The sequence below is a fragment of the Aulonocara sp. 'chitande type north' Nkhata Bay genome, linkage group LG5 (assembly GCF_057382095.1).
Source record: "Aulonocara sp. 'chitande type north' Nkhata Bay isolate Kocher_YH1m ecotype deep benthic linkage group LG5, A_spYH_male_GT1.1, whole genome shotgun sequence".
Taxonomy (NCBI): domain Eukaryota; kingdom Metazoa; phylum Chordata; class Actinopteri; order Cichliformes; family Cichlidae; genus Aulonocara; species Aulonocara sp. 'chitande type north' Nkhata Bay.
This window is the reverse complement of record NC_141348.1, coordinates 25001221-25020741: the sequence shown is the minus strand read 5'-3', so window position 1 is coordinate 25020741 and position 19521 is coordinate 25001221. Positions and strand designations below refer to the sequence as shown.

Genomic DNA, 19521 nt, shown 5'->3' with positions numbered 1-19521 from the left:
CGATTATTCAGCTAAACCTTGAGCTGTTTGGTGCGCATGCGCAGAAGCTTTCGGCGTGACACGCGTGTGGAGGAAGCGTAGTGACAGACCTGCGGCTGCTATCCTCTGTCCAACAGAACCGGTTTAACGGTGCTTTATTTGTTCTCGGCGAAATGTCGTGGCTGTTCGGCCTGAACAAGGGACAGCCGGAGGTGCCTCCCGGTTTACCGGCACAGCCTCCACCGCCGCCACCTCCGCCGGCCGGGGGCTCCAGCGGCGGTGGAGATAAACCCAAGGACAAATGGAGCAACTTCGATCCCACCGGGCTGGAGCGGGCTGCTCAGGCGGCTAAGGAGCTCGACATGTCCCGTAAGTATTCAAGGGCTTCGGGTGGGTCTCCTTAGAGGAGGTGTGTACAGATTATACAAACACGGCTGCTGTTGGAGAGCAGAGCTGCACCAGCATCTGCTGCTCTCTGGCTCACGGTGATGGTGGTGGTCGCCTCAGTGTAGCTGAAGAGGCCCTCACCGACATCCAGCACCGGTATAAATACTAAAGGTTTAACTCACGTGAAGTTAGGCTTACGGAACTGAGCTGCATCCACCTTCATCCAGAGAGAGAACAGAGTTCAAAGGTCACGGACGTTGCAGTCCGGCTCAGAACATCCAGACCTCACCCTCTAACACACACACACGTGTGCAACGATGCAACACATACTATTATTTGATTATTGATAATGATTTCATTCATTCATTCATTCAGGGCTGTTGTTTGGTAGTTAAGACTCAAAGGTGGATACAGTCAGTCACAGGGATCAGCAAAGACAGCAGGCCTCACAAACATAACGCTTTGAAGCAACTACATGCATCTTCATCTGTGTGTGTGTGTGCGTGTGTGTGCGTGTGTGTAGGACATGCCAAAGAAGCTCTGGAGCTTGCTCGAATGCAGGAGAATACCACTCAGCTGGAACACCAGAGTAAGATGAAGGTACAGTGAATACCTTTACTCACTATGTACTTCAAAAAAATGTGTTCATCACACAAATGTTAAACCAAGAAGCAACACAACCAGAAGATAAGTCACACAAGTAAAAAAATGAAAAAGAAAATCTGTTAATAAAAATAAAAGCAGAGCAGTGGATCACTCTGCATCTGCAGCAGGACACCGGGTACATCAGTCCGTTTCTATCAGCTTGATAATTCCTAGGTATTATAGACCTGCATTAGATGAAGCCGCAGTAGCCGTATTTTTCAGAAGTGGTCTTTATCAAAAGTTCTCCGGGCTTTCCAAAGCTCTGTCAGAGGCTGCTTTTTCACTCATTTTAAAATCAGTCCTTGTACAACTTGCCAAATAACTAATTTGAAGTTACTCACAGCTTACATGCATTAAATGGTATTTATTGTTTGCATCGTTGAGGTGATTCCTAAAGAGCTATTAGCTGAAAGCTTGGCATATTACAGCATGAGTCAATGGGTATGGAGAAGGTCAGGAGAGATTAACAACAGTGAATATATAACATGATGGAGGCTGTGCCATAGCATGCACACACTCTGTATGTTTGCATGTTACAGTGAATTACTGTACTGCACTTTTCCTAGCAAAATACAAAGAACTGTGTGATGTTGGCTTAAGACTTTTACACAGTACTGTATAAGAACTTGACTCAGATATTTACAAAGATGAGTAAGCACCACTGTAATGACCTTCCTGAGTATGTATAGGTGGAATAAGGCAGGGAGACCAGCACAGAGCAGGCATCAGAGATAGCAGGTGAGACCATAAAGATGAGATGTTTCAATGTGATGACTAGAAGAGTAGTCTCGAACTGGATCTGAAGTCATCTGATTGGGCGTTATAACAGCCGCGCTCTATTTAAGTAGGTATTCTTGCTCCTTTGATACTCGAGGACTTTGGTGGCATCTGTGTTCTGTGCTGCGATGAATTGTCGCTGTTCTCCAATGACCCAGTTGTGCTCTCACCTCACGCTTTAGGAATATGAAGCAGCAGTCGAACAGCTCAAAGGCGACCAGATACGCATCCAAGCTGAAGAGAGGAGGAAAACTCTCAATGAGGAGAGCAAGCAGCATCAAGCTGTAAGAGGGGAAAACATGAGCTTCTTTTCTTTTTCTTTAGAGGGAAGAGCACTGTGAGTATTACAGCAGTGAATTGTACCAAATTGTGTTTTTGTGGTTGTGTCCCATCAGCGAGCTCAATACCAAGACAAGCTGGCCAGGCAGCGATATGAGGACCAACTGAGGCAACAGGTGAGTTGTTAACCTCCAACTCCAGCTGTAACGTGCTGTGAAGTGGGATACAGTACTAAATGTCTTGTGCTTGTTTAATTAACAGCAAGCCATGAATGAAGAGAGCCTTCGCAAACAGGAGGAGTCTGTACAGAAGCAGGAGGCCATGAGGAAAGGTAAAGAAACGAGCGCGGTTATTGATGGGATGCTTTTAAATGTTTGACACGATGAGCTGAGGTTTATGTTTTTGTTTTTTCCTCTTTGTTGTTTAGCGACCATAGAGCACGAGATGGAGCTGAGACACAAGAATGAGCTGCTTCGTATTGAGGCAGAGTCCAAAGCTCGAGCCAAAGTTGAGAGGGAAAACGCCGATATAATCCGAGAGCAGATCCGCCTGAAGGCTGCAGAACACCGACAGACCGTTCTGGAGTCCATAAAGTAAATTGTTTTGCTCTGAGCTGTTTATAATGGTGTATCGCTGGTTTTTAAGGTCATGAATGATAATAATTGTTTTTTAATGCAGTTTCTTGTAAATGCATTTTCGCACCTGAGCTGCAGCCCTGAGCTTTTATAGAATTTACTCGACTGAGCTGTACGCGAGCACACAAATGTCTGACACGGCTGGATTGGGCATTAAATTGTCTTTAATATGTCAGCTTGTGTGTGTAAAGTCCAATTGTACTGATGTGAAAGGAGTTTAAATGAATTCACTGCTAGCGTGCGGCCGCCTGTATCACATCTGCAGACTGTATAAAAGATCGACTTATCTGTTTGACTCAGAAGACCCGGTCGCCATCTTTGTTTTTTGTTTTTAAAACAAGGACATTGTGCGTAACCTTGATAACCTGAGTAAATGTATTTATTTATTTTTTATATCTATCTATCGATCGATCGCAAAACTTCAGTACAGCTGGAAATCCCTTTGCAACCTGCTGGCTGTTAAAAGAATGCAGATTTAATGTCTTTTTCAAAGTTAGAAGCTGCGTCTGTCTTTTATACAGTCAACGTTCCTGCTTCCTGCACGCTCTACTCGAGTAGCACCCTCATCCAAACCAAACAGAGTATTTACAGTAGCGCAAATTTCACTGATGCTGACTTTGTCCTGCTGTGTGCTGATTGTGAGAGAAGCAAATTTTCCTCCATTTTCTGGAGTTCATGCATGAAAACAGCTTAAGTTCAGTAAATGTTTAACAGTGTCAACATGGGCACTGTGACAGACTCTTAAAGGCGTGCTCACAGTTAACATGTGTTTGCTTTCAGGACTGCAGGTGCTGTGTTTGGAGAAGGATTCAGGGCCTTTGTGTCAGACTGGGACAAAGTGACTGCCACGGTGAGACACTCTGCTCCCATTCAAGGGAGAATTTGTCACTGAAATTCCAATGAAAACAAACATGAATATGCCTAAGGAGTACACTAAAGCACAGTTAGTTATGCTGTGTTCAAGTAACATAAATCAAACATTAATGTTTCTGTCGAAGTCAGACAAACAGGATTTGTTTTGCTTCTTAGCAAGATGGCAAAACAGAGCAATACCTTTTTGTGTGTGTGTGTGCTTTGAAATGCTGCTGCAGCACGTGCATGGATAGAGCCTGGTCTGTGAATTATATGCCATGCCCCGAATACATAACAGTGGCAGTACACGTTACACCTTTTACAGTTTTACTACCGTTTATGTTCACTGCCAACATCTCTGGTGGTAAACTCATTCATGGGGCTGCTCCAACTTTCTGAGTTGGAAATCCAAGTTTAGGGGTTATTCCAGATGAAGATTTTGACTGGAAACTCGTAAATACAGATTTCTAATTTAATCTGGAACGCAGCATTAAAAGGCCCAACATGTATGCATTCACAGATGTGCTAAACATTTCAATTGACTGTGTCCTTTTACTCCGTTGTATATACATCAAAGCAAATACTGCTTTTATGACACCTGTGGGTTTTCAAACACTTCCATTCTCAGAAACTCTATCTTAAAGGTATTTTTTCAAATTGTTTTTGGCTATAACTATGAAGATCTTATATCCCAGATGTTACCTCAACTATAAATATTATCTTCTGGGAAAAAAAAATGCTCTGCTTATCATTGCTCATAATGGAGTGTGAATTTAGTCTCCTGATCTATAATGGTTTCCTCTCTTCCCCAGGTGGCAGGGTTGACCCTCTTGGCTGTGGGAGTGTATTCAGCTCGAAATGCAACAGCAGTGGCCGGACGTTACATCGAGGCCAGGCTCGGAAAGCCGTCACTAGTCCGGGAAACTTCCCGATTCACTGTCGCAGAGGCAGTCAAGCATCCAGTCAAGGTAGCTAATGATGAATTCATAATTTTGCTATTTTTAAGCTGCAGAGTTTGTTGTACTTATAACTGCTTTGAAATTATTTAGACGACCAAGCGGCTGAAGAGTAAACCTCAGGATGCCCTGGAGGGAGTTGTGCTCAGTGTAAGTGGACATGTGGTATAAAAGTGCAAATCATTGCCGTTTTGTCTCAACTTGAAATAACAGCACTTTCCCATCTCTTAGCCTTCCCTGGAGGAGCGTGTGCGTGACATTGCCATAGCAACAAGAAACACAAGGCAGAACAACGGCCTGTACAGGAACATCCTCATGTACGGTCCTCCGGGGACGGGCAAAACGCTGTTCGCTAAGGTACGCCAGAGAGCTAAAGCATGCTCAGGTGTCCAAAAATATAAACCAGTGCTTTGACTGACTGGAGGATTTCTGTGTCTGTGGAGTAGAAGCTGGCAGTGCATTCTGGGATGGATTACGCCATTATGACCGGTGGTGATGTAGCACCAATGGGCCGCGATGGTGTCACCGCCATGCACAAAGTGTTTGATTGGGCCAACACGAGTCGACGCGGGTATGATGCTCAAAATATGTCACCTAACATATTTGTTATTATATTTGCACCAATATCACGAAGTGCACCAGATGTAGCAAAACATGTCCTTTCTGCCATGTTTCCAATCACAGGCTGCTGCTGTTTGTTGATGAAGCCGACGCATTCCTCCGCAAGAGGGCCACCGTAAGTCTGCGTTTATTTCATTACTCAAAAAACCTGCCGGTTACATAAGAAAGAAGCAACTGTTCATTGCCTTATTTTGTTTTTACAATAGGAGAAAATCAGTGAAGACCTCAGAGCCACTCTCAATGCCTTTTTATATCGCACTGGAGAACAGAGCAACAAGTAAGAATCTATTTCACATGTTTACAACTGAACTTTCTTAACCACTGTGATTTACTTCCTACCTTTTATTAAGCTGCTTGACTCTTGTGTTTTTGTGTGTGTGTTTTTATGCAGGTTTATGTTGGTGCTGGCCAGTAACCAGCCGGAGCAGTTTGACTGGGCCATAAATGACCGTATAGATGAAATAGTGAATTTTGCGCTGCCGGGTCTTGAGGAGCGGGAGAGGCTGGTGCGGTTATACTTTGACAAATATGTGCTGGAGCCGGCCACTGGAGGGAGACAGTGAGTACACAAGAATAGAGCTGTTAAAGTGGCAATAGACAAGTCTCCTAGTAGCATGTCGGTGATGAGAGAGAACAGAGCGTGAAAACGAAGCTGTCAGGTTACCTCACCTATTACAAACAGCAGAAATTATCTTCCTCCAAAGGGTGGCGTGGCTGTCTTATAGTTGGGGTTAGGAGCTTGATCATTCCGGAGAGGATCCGAGTAGAGCGGCTACTCCTCCACATTAAAAAGAGCCAGTTGAGCCATCTGATTCAGAGTAAGATGCCTTATACTGGAGGTGTTTCTAGCATGTCCACCAGTGTAGGAACACTATACTGTGTAACAGTGGAAATTTCCTTCATGGCCTTTTCATGGTCTTATTCTGCTTTGTGTTTACAGGAGGCTGAAGCTGGCGCAGTTTGACTACGGGAAAAAGTGCTCTGAGATAGCGAAGCGGACAGAGGGCATGTCTGGACGAGAGATCTCCAAGCTGGGTGTGGCCTGGCAGGTACGAATCATCATATTATCTTTGCCTCCATAGCTGAAACCTTGTCATACCACTGGAGAGTGTATCTTAATTTCAAAATGAAAATGTTGTTTTCCTTCAGGCGGCAGCATATTCCTCTGAAGACGGCGTCCTGACAGAGGCCATGATCGACGCTCGGGTCGACGATGCCGTCAAGCAGCACCTTCAGAAGATGGACTGGCTGCGAGGAGAGGAGGCGGCGAAGAGCCTTACACCCCCACCAGCTGGGGTGACGAGCAGCGGAGGAAAAATGGGTTTTAATCTGCCCCTCAGCGAGACGCCTCAGGCCCAGGAGGTGATCGCTCCTGTCCTTGAGATTAATGAAAAGCAAGCACCTATGAACCTCTCGGCAGAGGGCCAAAGTGCCGACCGAGCTGGACACAACAGCACAGCAGAGAGTTCAGGTCAACCTCCTGCCTCCACTGACGGCAAGATGAGAGAAGACTCTCCTCCTAAAGATGGAACTCCAGTTTGAGTTCATTTTTCCCAGTGGTGCTACCTGGATAGGAAAATTTTAGCTTTCTGCCTCTTTGACTAGAAAGTTTCAATCTAAAGGCCTGTTGGGATTGTCTTTACGACAGAAGATGAGTTTCTAGCGTTAACCAATTAACTACAAAATACAAATGATGGCTGAGACTCTTTCGGTCTTATGCATCATGTACACAATGTAAACATTTACTTTACATGGAAACCAGTCGCTGTGTCTGTAATTACACTATATAAATGTACTAATTAAAGTGTCTCTGTTGAAACAATGAAACTGATCCATGTTTTCATAAAAAGTAAAGATTGTTACTACAATTGATGATTTGTGGTGTTTCTCTCAGAAGCCAGAAGTCTGAAAGGCTAAGAAAGAGTCGTACTGTGACACCTCCAACCTTTAAGGCAGAGACTTTAGAACCACACAATGCATAACGAATAGAAGGGCAATGATAAGACGAGTGGGTAGTTGTGTTCGATAGGAATCCATCTGGGATTTCAGTATTTCACTATAATAACAGAGTTCCCGTTGAAGCTTCATATTCAAAGGAAAGTCGAGGGCATGAAGCTGTCCATGGTTTGGAAAAGGCTGCATGATTAAATGCCCTGTCACATTTTATGGGACCCTCTTATGTAGCGTGATGTGCAGGTTTGCATGAGTAAGAAATCAATCTGGCATTCCTGACAGGGAAAGTGAAGGTTGTTTTAGACAGATGGGGATATGTTTGACTGATTTAAAAAAAACAAACATCTGGTTAAATCTTTTGTAGTATCTTGCTGGGAGAGCTGTTTGAGCTACTTGCATAAGACCTGGTTGACCAGAAAAGTGGCCCTGAGCTCCTAAGAATGGGCTTAGCTCACACAAGCTGACTCCTTACCTCTGCTTTATATATATGTATTTATATTTTTATTAGTAAGTAGCAAGCACAGAAAAACACTGACAGTTGCAGAGGCAGTGTATGGCAACCAGTGTACAGTACATGTGTGTATAAGTAAGGCTTCTTAACCCCTTAAATGTTTCCATATCACAGAAACAGAGAAAACAGGCTGAGAAATGGCAGATCTGCTTCTACAAGATTTCCCTGAGGAAGTGTGTGTGTGTGTGTTGTTTTTTTTGTTTTTTTTTTACATGCTGGTGGTTCTACTGGCTGCTAAAATATCATTATTACAACTGTTATTACATTCTGTTATATTTCAGTCAGAACTACAGTTTTATGTCAAGTGCTTCCATTAACTTGTGGCTCTATCTGCACCATGCTCCCGCTGGATTCCTTCGAGGGTTCAGGATGTGGACGCCTGAACACGTTCCTTATATTTCTGAATTTTGGCATCCATGATGGAAACGATCACCTGGAGATAAAAAATAAATAAAATAATAATTAGGAGTTAACACATTAGGAGTTAACACACACACAGTAAAAAATTTTCAAACTGATAACTTAAAATAAGAAGCCTGTTTATAAAATACATTAACTACATTCTTACACGGTTTTGCACATAGACGCAAATAGAAATTGGCGCCCTCACTGCTTTTGAAGCTCGCATTACCCGACAGGGAGAAAATTACAGAGGGGTAAAAACGAGTTCGCCGTGGCAGCAGGATTACAGCCACAGAGAGCCAACAGTAATAGAAGAAGAGCTGAGGTTCAGTGGGCTGCGTGGATGTTACCTCCCGCAGAAGCACGGGCGGTAACCAGTCATCATGGTTACGGTCAGCATGCAGCTGAATATCAGCTGGACCTTATTTTCTTTCAACTCTGTGGACTGTGGGCAGTCCTAACATTTTTGTAATATTTATATTTTCTTCCAAAACTCACAGAATAGTTGAAATACGACTATCACTATCCGCAGTGGCGGTCCTAGCCTGTTTGGCGCCCTGGGCGAACACTCTCTCTGCCCCCCCCCCAAACACACACGTAAAACATATTAAGGATTGTACATTAACATAAAACTGTTGTCGGAACCATACTGAATTTCACCAGAGAAACACACACACATATATGAAGAGAGAGAGTATGCATAGTATGCAAACGGCTACCAAACAGCCATCATAATTCGTCATACAATGAAAACAGGACAAATCAACAATTGGCAATGACTAATTAATATTAAAATCTGCAACATATTGTTTGGAGTTTAGTCTGTTACTGTTACTATTTTTACCATTTCTTCTTGGAGCAACTGTAACCCACATAATAAAGGGATTAATAAAGTATTCTGACCTGCCATTATCCAATGACACATCTGCTTACCTGTATCTTTTGCTCGTTTCTCCTCCTCTTCCTTTCTCTTTTTTCTAAACTGAGCACCTGATGACTTTGAACTTTTCTTGTCCATCTTCCATTGGTTTTAATTTTGCACTCCAGTATGAACATAAGTCCCCCAACTCGAGGATCACATCACAACGTAACCTAACAGACCTACACCTTCCCTCTTTTATATTTTCACTGATGAGCAGGGGCGTGTCTAAAATGTGTTTGGCCCCCAATCTAACTGTTATTCTCACAGTTTAATTATTTTTTTAAAATCTTCATCCACGATTTATTCATCCATGTATCCATGTCATTATTTTTTATATCTACTGAAATCCTTTATCCTCCTTTTTTCCTAACTGAGCTCTTAGCCACCTGAGCCATTTAATTCTGTGATAGTGCATTTCAGTGGACTCGTAACCCTACCCTTAGGGCGAGGGATTAGGGTTAGGCCTCCAGTGTGGGCCGGGGCCCCCTGGAGGGCCGCAAAGGTACTGCAGGTGGGTCGCATTAATAACAGAAATCCAGTTTGAAATTACTCACATGTACAGTCACATTTATATATATGTATTTATTTATATGAAAAGTGAATTAAAACAGGTGATTAATCATTACATTGAGTGATTTTTTAAATGCAATTTTCAAGTAAATTTATGAGGCTCTCTGTTTGACTAGAGCGAAAATTTAAGATTAGGTGGGCCCTGTGAGATTTTCTGGTTTCAGTGGGTTGCAGTACTCTTAATTTTGGGAATGTGTGTATTATTTTATTTTATTTACCTACTTTTTTAAAGGTGGAGTTTTGGCTTCTTTAACATGAATTTCCCCAAATATCCCAACTTCTGTATTATCTCATATTACCACTGGATTAAAGAATAGTAGTTGGATGTACCCAAGTATGTTAACTTCAGTACTTTACTCAGGTACACCTTCATTGTACTTTATATGTTATGCTGCTCTCTACTTCACTATATTTTGGATGCAATGTTTGTACTCCATACCATTCATGTTTGAACTTTATTAGCTTTTGCAGATTTCTAATTATAAATATACCAGTATTTCTACAGATCCACCACTGGGAGTATCCTCACTGCCATGCTGAAGGACCTACACCTTCAGCATGTGGTGAAGACATGCCCACCCTTGCAAATAGTATACAACCCACTCTACCACCCGAGCCTCTCCATGTTCTGTTCTGATATTTTAATATATTTGCTTTAGTCAAACTGAATCAATAATTCAAATCTAAATAAAGATCAGCCCATATTTTATATCCAATTCTGGTAATTTGTCCTCATCACTCATAAAACAGTCCTAACAGCGCTGTTAGTCTTCTAATACCCATTTTGTAATTAAATAACTCAGCAGGAACTAAATACTGATAAAGTCAAAAAAAGGGTCATGAACGATTTCTTAGAGAGGCTTCGTTCTTTAGTAGATTCATATGTACATACAGGAAAAAAGAAATATCAGGCACTCTGAGCCGAGCTCGCAGTTTGAAAATAAGTACAATGCTTCAGTTCAAGAAAAAAAAAAAACTCAAAACAAAATACTGTGGCCAGAAATACAGCATCGAGTTTAAATATCAACACATATCTGAAACACACCCGATGAAAGCCTCAGAGGTCTAGGTTTGGTTATTCATTATTAATTAGCCCACCCACTTAAAACTTAATCCTAACTAAATCTACAAACACATGGTCGCACAGAAACAAGCATACACTTCAAATAATTCTCCTCCAGCATGTAAACACATGTACACCCTCCCAAATATTAAATAAATCTGGCATATATGCTTGAATTAATCATAGATCTAAGAAAAAAAACAAAAACATTCTGTGCCAAACAAAAATGAAAGTAACTGGAGGAGCTGTTGAATCTGGCCTGTGGGTGTTGTGGCTCTCCCTGAGGAGACATAGTTGAGTGATTTGACTGGACCTGTGATATTTGGAGGGATTAACCTTGGCCTGACCTTGATCTGGAGGAATGAAAGGCAGAGCAAGAGTAGCGAGTCCATCCTCTGCTTAGAGGAAAAACCCATTATCAACAATATGTCCAACAGCAGCCATTTGTTGGGTCCTGACCCAAAGCTATTTATGTGTGTCTGTGGTTGTGTAGGCACACAACCTGTATGCACTGAGTCATGGATGACTGAGGAGTATGATGCATGTGTGTCCATATACTTCTGTGTGATTGCTTCTGATCTCGGTCTGTGTTTATTGCAAATTGTTGCAGAGTCTTAGTAGAAGCAGACAGTGTGAAGGAAAGGCCTGTTGCTTTTGTCCTCAAACTCTTGTAGGAGCTCGTCGATTTCATTCTCCATGTCGTCGGTGTGCTGGATCTGCAGGGGTGCACAAGGGAAAGCTATCAAAACACCACCTGTGCACGCACACGCCTCATTTCCACCACTCACAAAGATCGTTTAACCTTTCTTTAGGTGCCAACTGAAACAGTGTTGCACATTATTTACGTGTATATTTATTAGTAATTTGTTTAAAAAAAAAAAAAAAAATTGTAAGAAAACGCCTCATCAAGAAGTTCTCAGATGCTGTCACTCACACATTGGCACAGCTCACAGATGAGGAAGGCGCCCAGTGTGGCTTCCTCGTGGTTATCCTGAATGTCTACATTGATTACATGCACGGGCTGCAGCGTCTCCTGCTCTCTGGAATTCAAATCTAGGAAACACATTAAAGACCAGGTAAAGGCAGGTAACAGTTGGAGAAGCAGCAAAGCGGTGGGTTTGTGAATGACTCCGAGTAATGTTACAAAACCTCACCCTCCACCACTTGGTCATAGACTCTCTCTTCACAGGTGATGACCAGGTCAAACTTGTCCTTGCAGTTCTGGAAGCGCTCTGGCTTTGATTTGATCCGCTTGTTGCGGTCCAGCATGTGCAGGATGCCGTTTTGTGTGTATCTGAAGAGCGAGGAGGGTCAAGGAATACACAGCACGAGGCAAGAAGGGGAAACCCCCCAAAACAAAACACTCAAAACAAAATAAAACTGATCAGAGCAACAGAGAGAGGATTTCAGTGTGCACCCAATTAGACTGAACTCACTGGTCCAAGCAGCATCTATATAAAGTGCATCTCGATCAAACTACACAAGGGGGCACGATGCACTTTTCAGTGACGTCTAGTTACATGAACTACATCGCCCTCTAGTGGTGCAGACTATTCACCAATGAGGGGTCAGAAAACAAGCTGAAAGGATGGATTTTCAGGAACATTGTTTACTTTTTTTTTTTTTAAACAGCATTAAATCCAGAGTTTTAATATTAACAAGCCACACTGGTACTGCCAGGCTGATGCAGACAATGTCACCATTGTTTGTTTTTTATTCTTTCAAAAAATTTGATTATAAACTATACAACCCACTCACTACAAATGGGAAGAGATTGTCTAAATAAATAAATAAAAGTAGTTGTTGTGCACTACATCAGTGAGATATCCATGCAAAACAGCAGAAAATACAGAAAAAAAATACAAGCACAGTGACTTAAGTTAATCATGTGTCACAGGGTAATTTTCTTATTTAGGAGAACAGATTTGTTACTTTACCTTAATGCAGGCTGGGAAAAAACACCTACAATACAGGACCAGCAGCAGCACAACAGTAAATGACACCTCAGAGAAAACTTGCCTGACCTTTGAACATGCAGGCCTCTACAACCAGATGAATTAAAGGCAGATTTCTGTTTTTAGCACATTTAAAAAAAACAAAAAGAAAGAAAGAAAATAAAAAAGTTGAACTAAAACAAAGGAAGGTTTAAATAGAAGGACCATGATTACTGGTTACTGATAGAAAATATGTGAACTTTATCATTAAAGTAAAAATAAATAAAAGTCCTATGCATGCACAGTTAAAGTGCAGCCACTGAAGACTAACACACTTGTACTCTTTGTTGAACACCACTAATTATCTAATGTGTCTGAGTGCCTTGCATTAGCATAAACATCCCACATGCTAATGAGGAGAAACTGATAATCTTTAACTTACCTTGGGGCACTCAAGCCTACAGCTTAAAACAACCTCTTAGATTCATGGCCCTTATGCACCCCCCTCCCCCCCTCTGGGGTTAGTGGGTGTCATCCACTTGGGCAAACTCAGCCTCTTTGCTAATAGTTCATATTCTGTCCTTATCAAGTTTTACAATTTTGATAACTGAGACAATACTTATTCTCTACGACTAACTACAAAAGGCGAGTTTGTGTTACTTCAACAGTACAAATACTCTAAAGTATTGTTAAAATGCAATAATTGCATTAATCATTACACAGTAACGCTAAGCAGCCTCATCAAATTCACAAAAAACTGGTGTTTGTGGGGTAAACCCCCCCCCCTGAAAACAAAACACCCTCAAACCTTTTAGTTAACAGAATTTAAAATAAAACTGAACCAGTTTTATTAACTTAAAAGCTAAAGTAAACTTAAAAAAGAAAAAAACAAAACAAAAAACGTATACACAGGCAGACTGAGTTTTGTCTTTGTCAGTTTGGTAAAAACCTGCCTGACGAGGCTTCGCTGCACATTTATTGAGACTCTGGATGTGAGTTAACCCTCCTCAAAGTGTTGGGTTTGCATTTTCACACCAACTCTGAACTTATTTAAATGTTGCCTAAAACAAATATTACAATAACTAAAAGACTGAAACTACTTGAACTAAACATGTTAAAAAAATAAACAGAAACAAGCAAAAACAGGAAACTTCAGTGAGCCAAATTACACCAATTTCAAATAAAAACAAATAAAATCCTAGCTCTTACCAAAGCAAACTTACTGCTGCACCGCTGCTGTATTGCAAGGCGTTTCTCCACACCCTACATGTTAAAGATTTAAAAACAAACCTTTTTACCATCATGGTTTTTTTTCTTTTTAAATCCCTGCACGTGGTTTCATCTCCTTTCACTGCCCAGTGTCCAAAACAACTATCTAATCAAGACAGATACACGGCCCACGTTTACTTATCTGGCTCCTAGTATATGTGAGTGTAAGGATGTGTGCGATGTTGTGTGTGGGAAGGGGATACAGTTCCTTGTCCTTGCGGACCAAGTCGTTGTACATCTGTTCATATGTCGTTTTGAAGTCATACACATTTGGCTTATCCGGAGCAGGACCGGGTAGCTTCACATGAGACCCTGTCCCAAATGAACGCACATCAAATCCACGTTTGCTGCAGAGAGGAAAGGACAAGAGAGTGAATTATGAAACAACTTTGAGAAAATATTACGAAAGCACAAGGAAATAAGTCTTTCCACAGCAGTCACGTAACCTGTAAACCCAGCCCTGTAAACTGCCTCCTCACATATTTAGAATAAGACTTTATGAAACCCAAGACACCTCAAAATACCAATTTCCACCATTTTAATTTTAAAAAAGGAAATTAAATATAAAAAAAATAAAATAGGTGACAGTTTGTCACCCTGGTCTGCAGATCTTTTTAACCCAGCCTGTTTTTCTAATCCAGTGCAGTTAGTAAGAATATATCTAAAGAGGGCTGAAAGGCTCTTTTTGGTAGTGACATCTGATCGACACAACACAAAACTCCATAAAATGTGGTGGATGAGGCAGCTGACGGAGCCTGCCGTCGCTGTGAAACCTCCAGACGCTCCCTCTCGGAGGATTCCCTACAGGGGGCGCTCTTGTTAAAATGTGGGGGGAGAATACAACCCAACAACTTGGGCCTTGGTGTGACTTCTCTAAAAATCAGTTTGACAGCAGAATCTTAGTTAAGACCATTCTAGGCGACCCTAAACCTGTGAAACACGGTCAGAAAGCTAGTTTTAGTCGAGCTGCAGCCTCGGTGTGGCGCTCTGAGCTCGAAGTCCATTGTTAAAAAGCGTCGAGGCCTGACGGGCTGTCACCGCATCGACACGGCTCAGAAAGCCGCACAGATTTCGATCACTCTTTGGCCGCCTTCCTTCTCTCTTCTTCCAGCCGTCTCATCTTTACCTGAGGATATTGTGCGCTTCCATACTGCGGTTCTGGTTGCTCGAGCACACAACCGCTACACGCAGCGGGTGGCTCGGCATCGCGACTCTCCGGCTGAAACTAACCGATATGAACTCAAAACCTAACTGAGGCTGTTACTTTTATCTCTATGAGAGAAATAAAGAATAAAAAACCAGTTGTTTGGATCAACGAAAACGCTTTTCGAGTGTAGATACAGCGCGACAAGCTCGTCTTCTATAGAAGCAGGAAGTTAAAATGGCGGAGCGGCACCTTGCCCTGGATACGGCTTTAAGTGATGTCATGTTGAGGGCGGAGCTTCGCAGCTCTCAGCGCAGTGAGGCCACGTAACGTCAGTAAGGAAAACATGCCGGAAGAGCTCGGCCTTCTCTTTTCGCCACAGTAGAAGTGGCTAAAATCTCTCGTACCATTAAAATCTTCAGTAAGCAGACACAGTCAACGGGCTTTTAGCAGCAGGGCATACAAACACAGGGACCATTAATTCCACATTTCATGTCTTACAACGTTTACTTTGTATTTAATATGTTCGTACAGTGCTGTGTTTTGGCTGCTGTCTACGACATTGCAAGGCTATTTCCAAACTGTTTTAAGGCCATCACTCTACAGCAGGATAAATCATTCACAAGTGGAAAACATTGGAGAATGCCGCAAGTGTTCAGGGTGGACTTCCCAGCAAAATCAAAGTCCTACATTTCAAACTCAGATATGTCCAGTTAGAAAAAGACTGAACAAGTATGGGCTGCTTGGGAGCCGGGAAAAAATGGTCATGACTTAGGTTTGTAAAATTGTATCTGAACAAGCCACAATAATCCCAAACATAGCAGCAAATCTAAAATAGAATAGCTGAAAAAGAAATCTGTCTGCCTGTCTACACATGAAAGAATGAAACTTAATAGCTAATCTTTTTGTAATATTTAAGTCACCATCTTGTCTTTTTCTGTAGTTTTCATGCATTGTAATGTTTTGTGGGTCAATTTTATTTTTAATTTTTTTGGTTCTTGTTTTGTATGTGCACGCATACACACACACACACACACACACACACACACACACACACACACACACACACACACACACACAGAAAAAGAAGAAGAAGAAAAAGGACAGCTTCTCAATATTAAAAATGACCTCATAGTACTTTATTCACTGACAGCAGGACAGAAAGGTGGTTTAACTGAAGATGTTTGGCACAGTATTTGGAGATTGTACACCAGATTGTATTGCCCTTCAGAAAATGACAAACAAAGCAAAAACAGTGCTGTTGTGACTGACTCGAGTGGAGAAATGTGTTAACTGGTAAAGTTTCATTTTTCGGTGTCCCATTAAGGACACTTTTACCGACTGTCCATTTAGCAAAACTCTTGTTTCTCATGTACTCAGAGCCATTTCATTATTGGTATTGCTGTAGACATGCTGCCCGATTCAATCCCCAGACAGCCTTGACCAAACGTGACACAGTAAACTGCCGTATTTACAAACTGCAGATAACCAGTAGGCTAATTTTGGTTCAGTGCATCCTCGCGAGGTTCAGAAGGCATGTTATTAGCAGAGCCACAGTAGATTGTGCTTCAGTTAGGTCATAACAGGATGAGTGTGTCATACTGGAAAAACGGAAAACAGGACTACTATAGATATTAACTATGACTGCGAGATTTATGGAAACTTGTTTCAGCAGCTGAGAAAACTCTTTTTGCCACTGAAAAAACAAAATTTTGGGTTATTATCGCAAAAACTGACTCAAAATTGAGAAAATAACTTGAAATATTGATACATGGATTACAAAAAAACCCTCTGTTCATTTTCCCCCCAGGGGCAGAAACAAGTCTCCACAGAGATAACACATGACCGCGGAGCGCGTTCATGTGGGTCATTTTAGTGCATCAGTGATGTGAGTGAGCGCGGTAGGAGTACGTATGCTGTGCCGCGGGGCTCATGATGTTTTCCGTGATGTACGCCACCAGCAGGCAGATGATGACCAACATCACGCAGATAGCCCCGCCCACCGTTGTCATGGCGATCACAATGTCTTGCATCCCGGACGGCGGCAGCGTGAACTCCACGCAGTCCCGCTGCTCCTGCCTCTCGGCTGGCTCGGAGCGGCCCAGGTTGCGCAGACAGATGCGGTACGGGATGTTCTCGTGCAGCTCGGTGAGCAGAAAGTCCCTGCAGCCCGACCCAAGATGGACACCGGCGCACTCAAACTGAGTGTAGCTGCCATTCCACCAGCAGCTTACCTCGTAGCCCCCGCGTCTGTGGCGTCGACCCCTGAAAACAGAGTCTGATCGCGGAGTTTCCTCCTCTGTCGCATTCGTCCCATGACTGCTGGCCTCTTTAGTCTTTGTGGATTCGGACTCGTGGGTCCACTGTAACAGTACACTGCCGTTGTTGAGAATATTTGCCACCAGCCTCCCGAAAGACACCGCACTCCTGCATTCTCCCTTAGAGCACTTGTACCCAAACAGAGTTTGCCGAAAGCACAGCTGCCCCCCAATGCCTCCCTCGATCACTCTGTAGGCGCACACCGGCGATGGCACGTCCTCTGGGCTCCATCTCGGTGCCCTGCCAGGGCTGTCAGATATCACAGTATTATTATTATTATTATTATTACTATTGCCTCGACTTGTGTTGAACAAGGAGCTCTTCACGTGGCCTGTTACCTCTTCATGCTTTGATGGTGGCCTGCTCTGATCGCTGGGAGTCACGTTAGTCTGTTTCAGCCAATTTTGGGTCACATTATTTCTGTCTCTCACCTCTGATGAGGGCGTCGATAATGATGATGATGATAATGATGAGCTATTGAGCTGATGAGAGCCAGCTGTCTGGGGTAGCGTGCAGAGCAGCAGTGCCGATAAGGCGAGCAGGGATGGTCGCTGCGGGTTTGTCATCTCACCGAGCTCTCGTCGAGTTATTTCCTCTCACAGTGGATCAGATGGGCGATGGCTGAAATGTCTGCCATAAGATGCGATCCAATTCAGTGCACGCGAAGAAAATCCGCGTGAAACGGGATCCATGGGCGACAGAAATAACATTGAGTCATGCGCCCCGTGCAGTTGGTGAGAGATCCGAGGGTGACCTTGCAGGATGAAGTTAATGCACCAGAAACGGCGATAAAAGTGGCCTCAGTGCAGCTCGCTGCTCCCGGACAGTTGGAGTGGACCGGAGGAGCAGGCTCGTGCCATCAGATTGGATTTCTTCTTCCCGTCTGGCTTGACGTAAATGGCTTTGATGCCTGCTGTGTTAGAGTGCACGTGCAGGAGCGCGCCCCGCGGAGTGCTGGGCAGCGTGGGTGCGTGCACAAAATATTTCTTGTCATCAGTGCTCGGTTTGTGAGTCATCAGCCCACACAGCGCTTCAGGTAGCTGTCAAGTCACCTGTGCGGACTCCCGAAAACAGCACTGATGGAGGGATTGAAGTCTGCCCACCTGCGCTGAGTGTATCCTTTATGACTTATGGTCGGGTCGCTGGAAGAAAATGTGCCCAGTTACAACGTTACAGCATCGATGCTCTTTTCATGGCTTCAGCCTGGAAAATGGTCAGATTGTCTGAGATGAAGTCAAACTGAGTTCAAAGCCAGAGTGTTGTGACCCTGTGTAAAATTAAATAAAAACGGAAAGATTTGCAAACCTCACAAACCCATATTTTTTCCACAACAGAATAAAGAAAGCATATATTTGAAATGAAAGTATGTACACCTTTAAGAAAAAAATATCAGCTCATCTTTTTATTTGATGGTAGCAACACATATCAAAAAAGCAGAACAAAGCCACGTTTATCACTGTTTACATCCGCTCCTCTGCCTCTGTTAACAACAGCCTGGGAACATCTGGGAACTGAGGGGACCAGCTGTTCGAGTTTTGGGAGAGGAACGTTGTCCCATTCTTGTCTGATGCAGAAGTCAAGCTGCTCAGCAGTCCTGGCTCTTCTTTCTCATATATATATATATATATATTAGGGGTGCAACATTTTTAAATGTAATGTTGCTAAAACAACAAAATTATTAAAAAATAAATAAATCTATCTGATCGAGAAATCACTCATCTTTGGAAAAGAGAGTTTATTACAGCGAAATGGCTCTTTCCAAAATAAAAGTTATACTATACGCTTCTTCTGGGCTATATTCTCAGCAGCATATTAAACATATCAGGTGCCCATAAGGAGAATCATGTGCTAACGGCTGTCTAAATGACTCAGGTAAAGTTTGTAGCATGTGTGCTTGTTGTTTTTGTCTGCTTCCACTTGTCTTTGAACTAGGATGATGTCGGCGTAAATGTGCAGTCATATTCGTTGTGTTCCCACTAGTTCTGTCAGCGTTACTGTTGTTAAAATGACTTTAACGCCATAACGCCGCAAATCACCGTTAACGTTATATGAAGTCATTCTTTTTTGAACAAAACTCAAAACAGAGGCTATTAATCTTTGAGTCATTTCTAAAGCCCCCCCCCACATGCGTACTACCCTTTAGGGCTAAGCCCCAGGTGTATCAAATGCCTGCCTCCGCCTCTGGTTCCCACCAGTTGAGCATTGCCTGGCACATCTGACATACTGTTTTACTTTTGTCCACGACGTGCTTACCATCAGGGTCATGCTTCACATGAAAACCAAGATAGTTCCAAACGCCAGAT

The 19521-nt window shown here is 42.8% G+C and overlaps 3 protein-coding genes across 3 annotated transcripts; 1 reads left to right on the top strand and 2 right to left on the bottom strand.

Moving 5' to 3' along the window:
* The first annotated feature begins 33 nt into the window (after positions 1–33).
* On the top strand, positions 34–6982 carry atad3 (ATPase family AAA domain containing 3). The gene is made up of 16 exons (XM_086292412.1): positions 34–348; positions 890–966; positions 1971–2072; positions 2184–2243; positions 2329–2398; positions 2495–2660; positions 3483–3552; positions 4367–4522; positions 4604–4660; positions 4742–4867; positions 4957–5081; positions 5195–5246; positions 5338–5408; positions 5523–5690; positions 6072–6180; positions 6281–6982. The coding sequence occupies exons 1-16, from the start codon at positions 153–155 to the stop codon at positions 6671–6673; spliced, it is 1998 nt and encodes a 665-aa protein (XP_086148538.1). The 5' UTR covers positions 34–152; the 3' UTR covers positions 6674–6982.
* Positions 6983–9519: 2537 nt separating this feature from the next.
* On the bottom strand, positions 9520–15176 carry ssu72 (SSU72 homolog, RNA polymerase II CTD phosphatase). The gene is made up of 5 exons (XM_086292411.1): positions 14882–15176; positions 13959–14102; positions 11707–11846; positions 11487–11605; positions 9520–11268 (listed from the first exon to the last, which is right to left on the bottom strand). The coding sequence occupies exons 1-5, from the start codon at positions 14959–14961 to the stop codon at positions 11167–11169; spliced, it is 585 nt and encodes a 194-aa protein (XP_086148537.1). The 5' UTR covers positions 14962–15176; the 3' UTR covers positions 9520–11166.
* Positions 15177–16029: 853 nt separating this feature from the next.
* Positions 16030–17693, bottom strand: fndc10 (fibronectin type III domain containing 10). Its single transcript, XM_086292409.1, has 2 exons — positions 17557–17693; positions 16030–17467 (listed from the first exon to the last, which is right to left on the bottom strand). The coding sequence occupies exons 1-2, from the start codon at positions 17562–17564 to the stop codon at positions 16780–16782; spliced, it is 696 nt and encodes a 231-aa protein (XP_086148535.1). The 5' UTR covers positions 17565–17693; the 3' UTR covers positions 16030–16779.
* Between the last annotated feature and the right edge of the window lie 1828 nt (positions 17694–19521).

Coding starts and splice junctions, on each gene's coding strand:
- atad3 (XM_086292412.1), top strand. CDS start 153: ATGTCGTGGCTGTTCGGCCTGAACAAGGGACAGCCGGAGGTGCCTCCC. Junction 967..1,970: donor AACACCAGAGTAAGATGAAG/GTACAGTGAATA, acceptor CTCACGCTTTAG/GAATATGAAGCAGCAGTCGA. Junction 5,082..5,194: donor GCCAACACGAGTCGACGCGG/GTATGATGCTCA, acceptor TTCCAATCACAG/GCTGCTGCTGTTTGTTGATG.
- ssu72 (XM_086292411.1), bottom strand. CDS start 14,961: ATGCCGAGCCACCCGCTGCGTGTAGCGGTTGTGTGCTCGAGCAACCAG. Junction 14,103..14,881: donor GAAGCGCACAATATCCTCAG/GTAAAGATGAGA, acceptor TCCTCTCTGCAG/CAAACGTGGATTTGATGTGC. Junction 11,269..11,486: donor TCTGTGAGCTGTGCCAATGT/GTGAGTGACAGC, acceptor GCACCCCTGCAG/ATCCAGCACACCGACGACAT.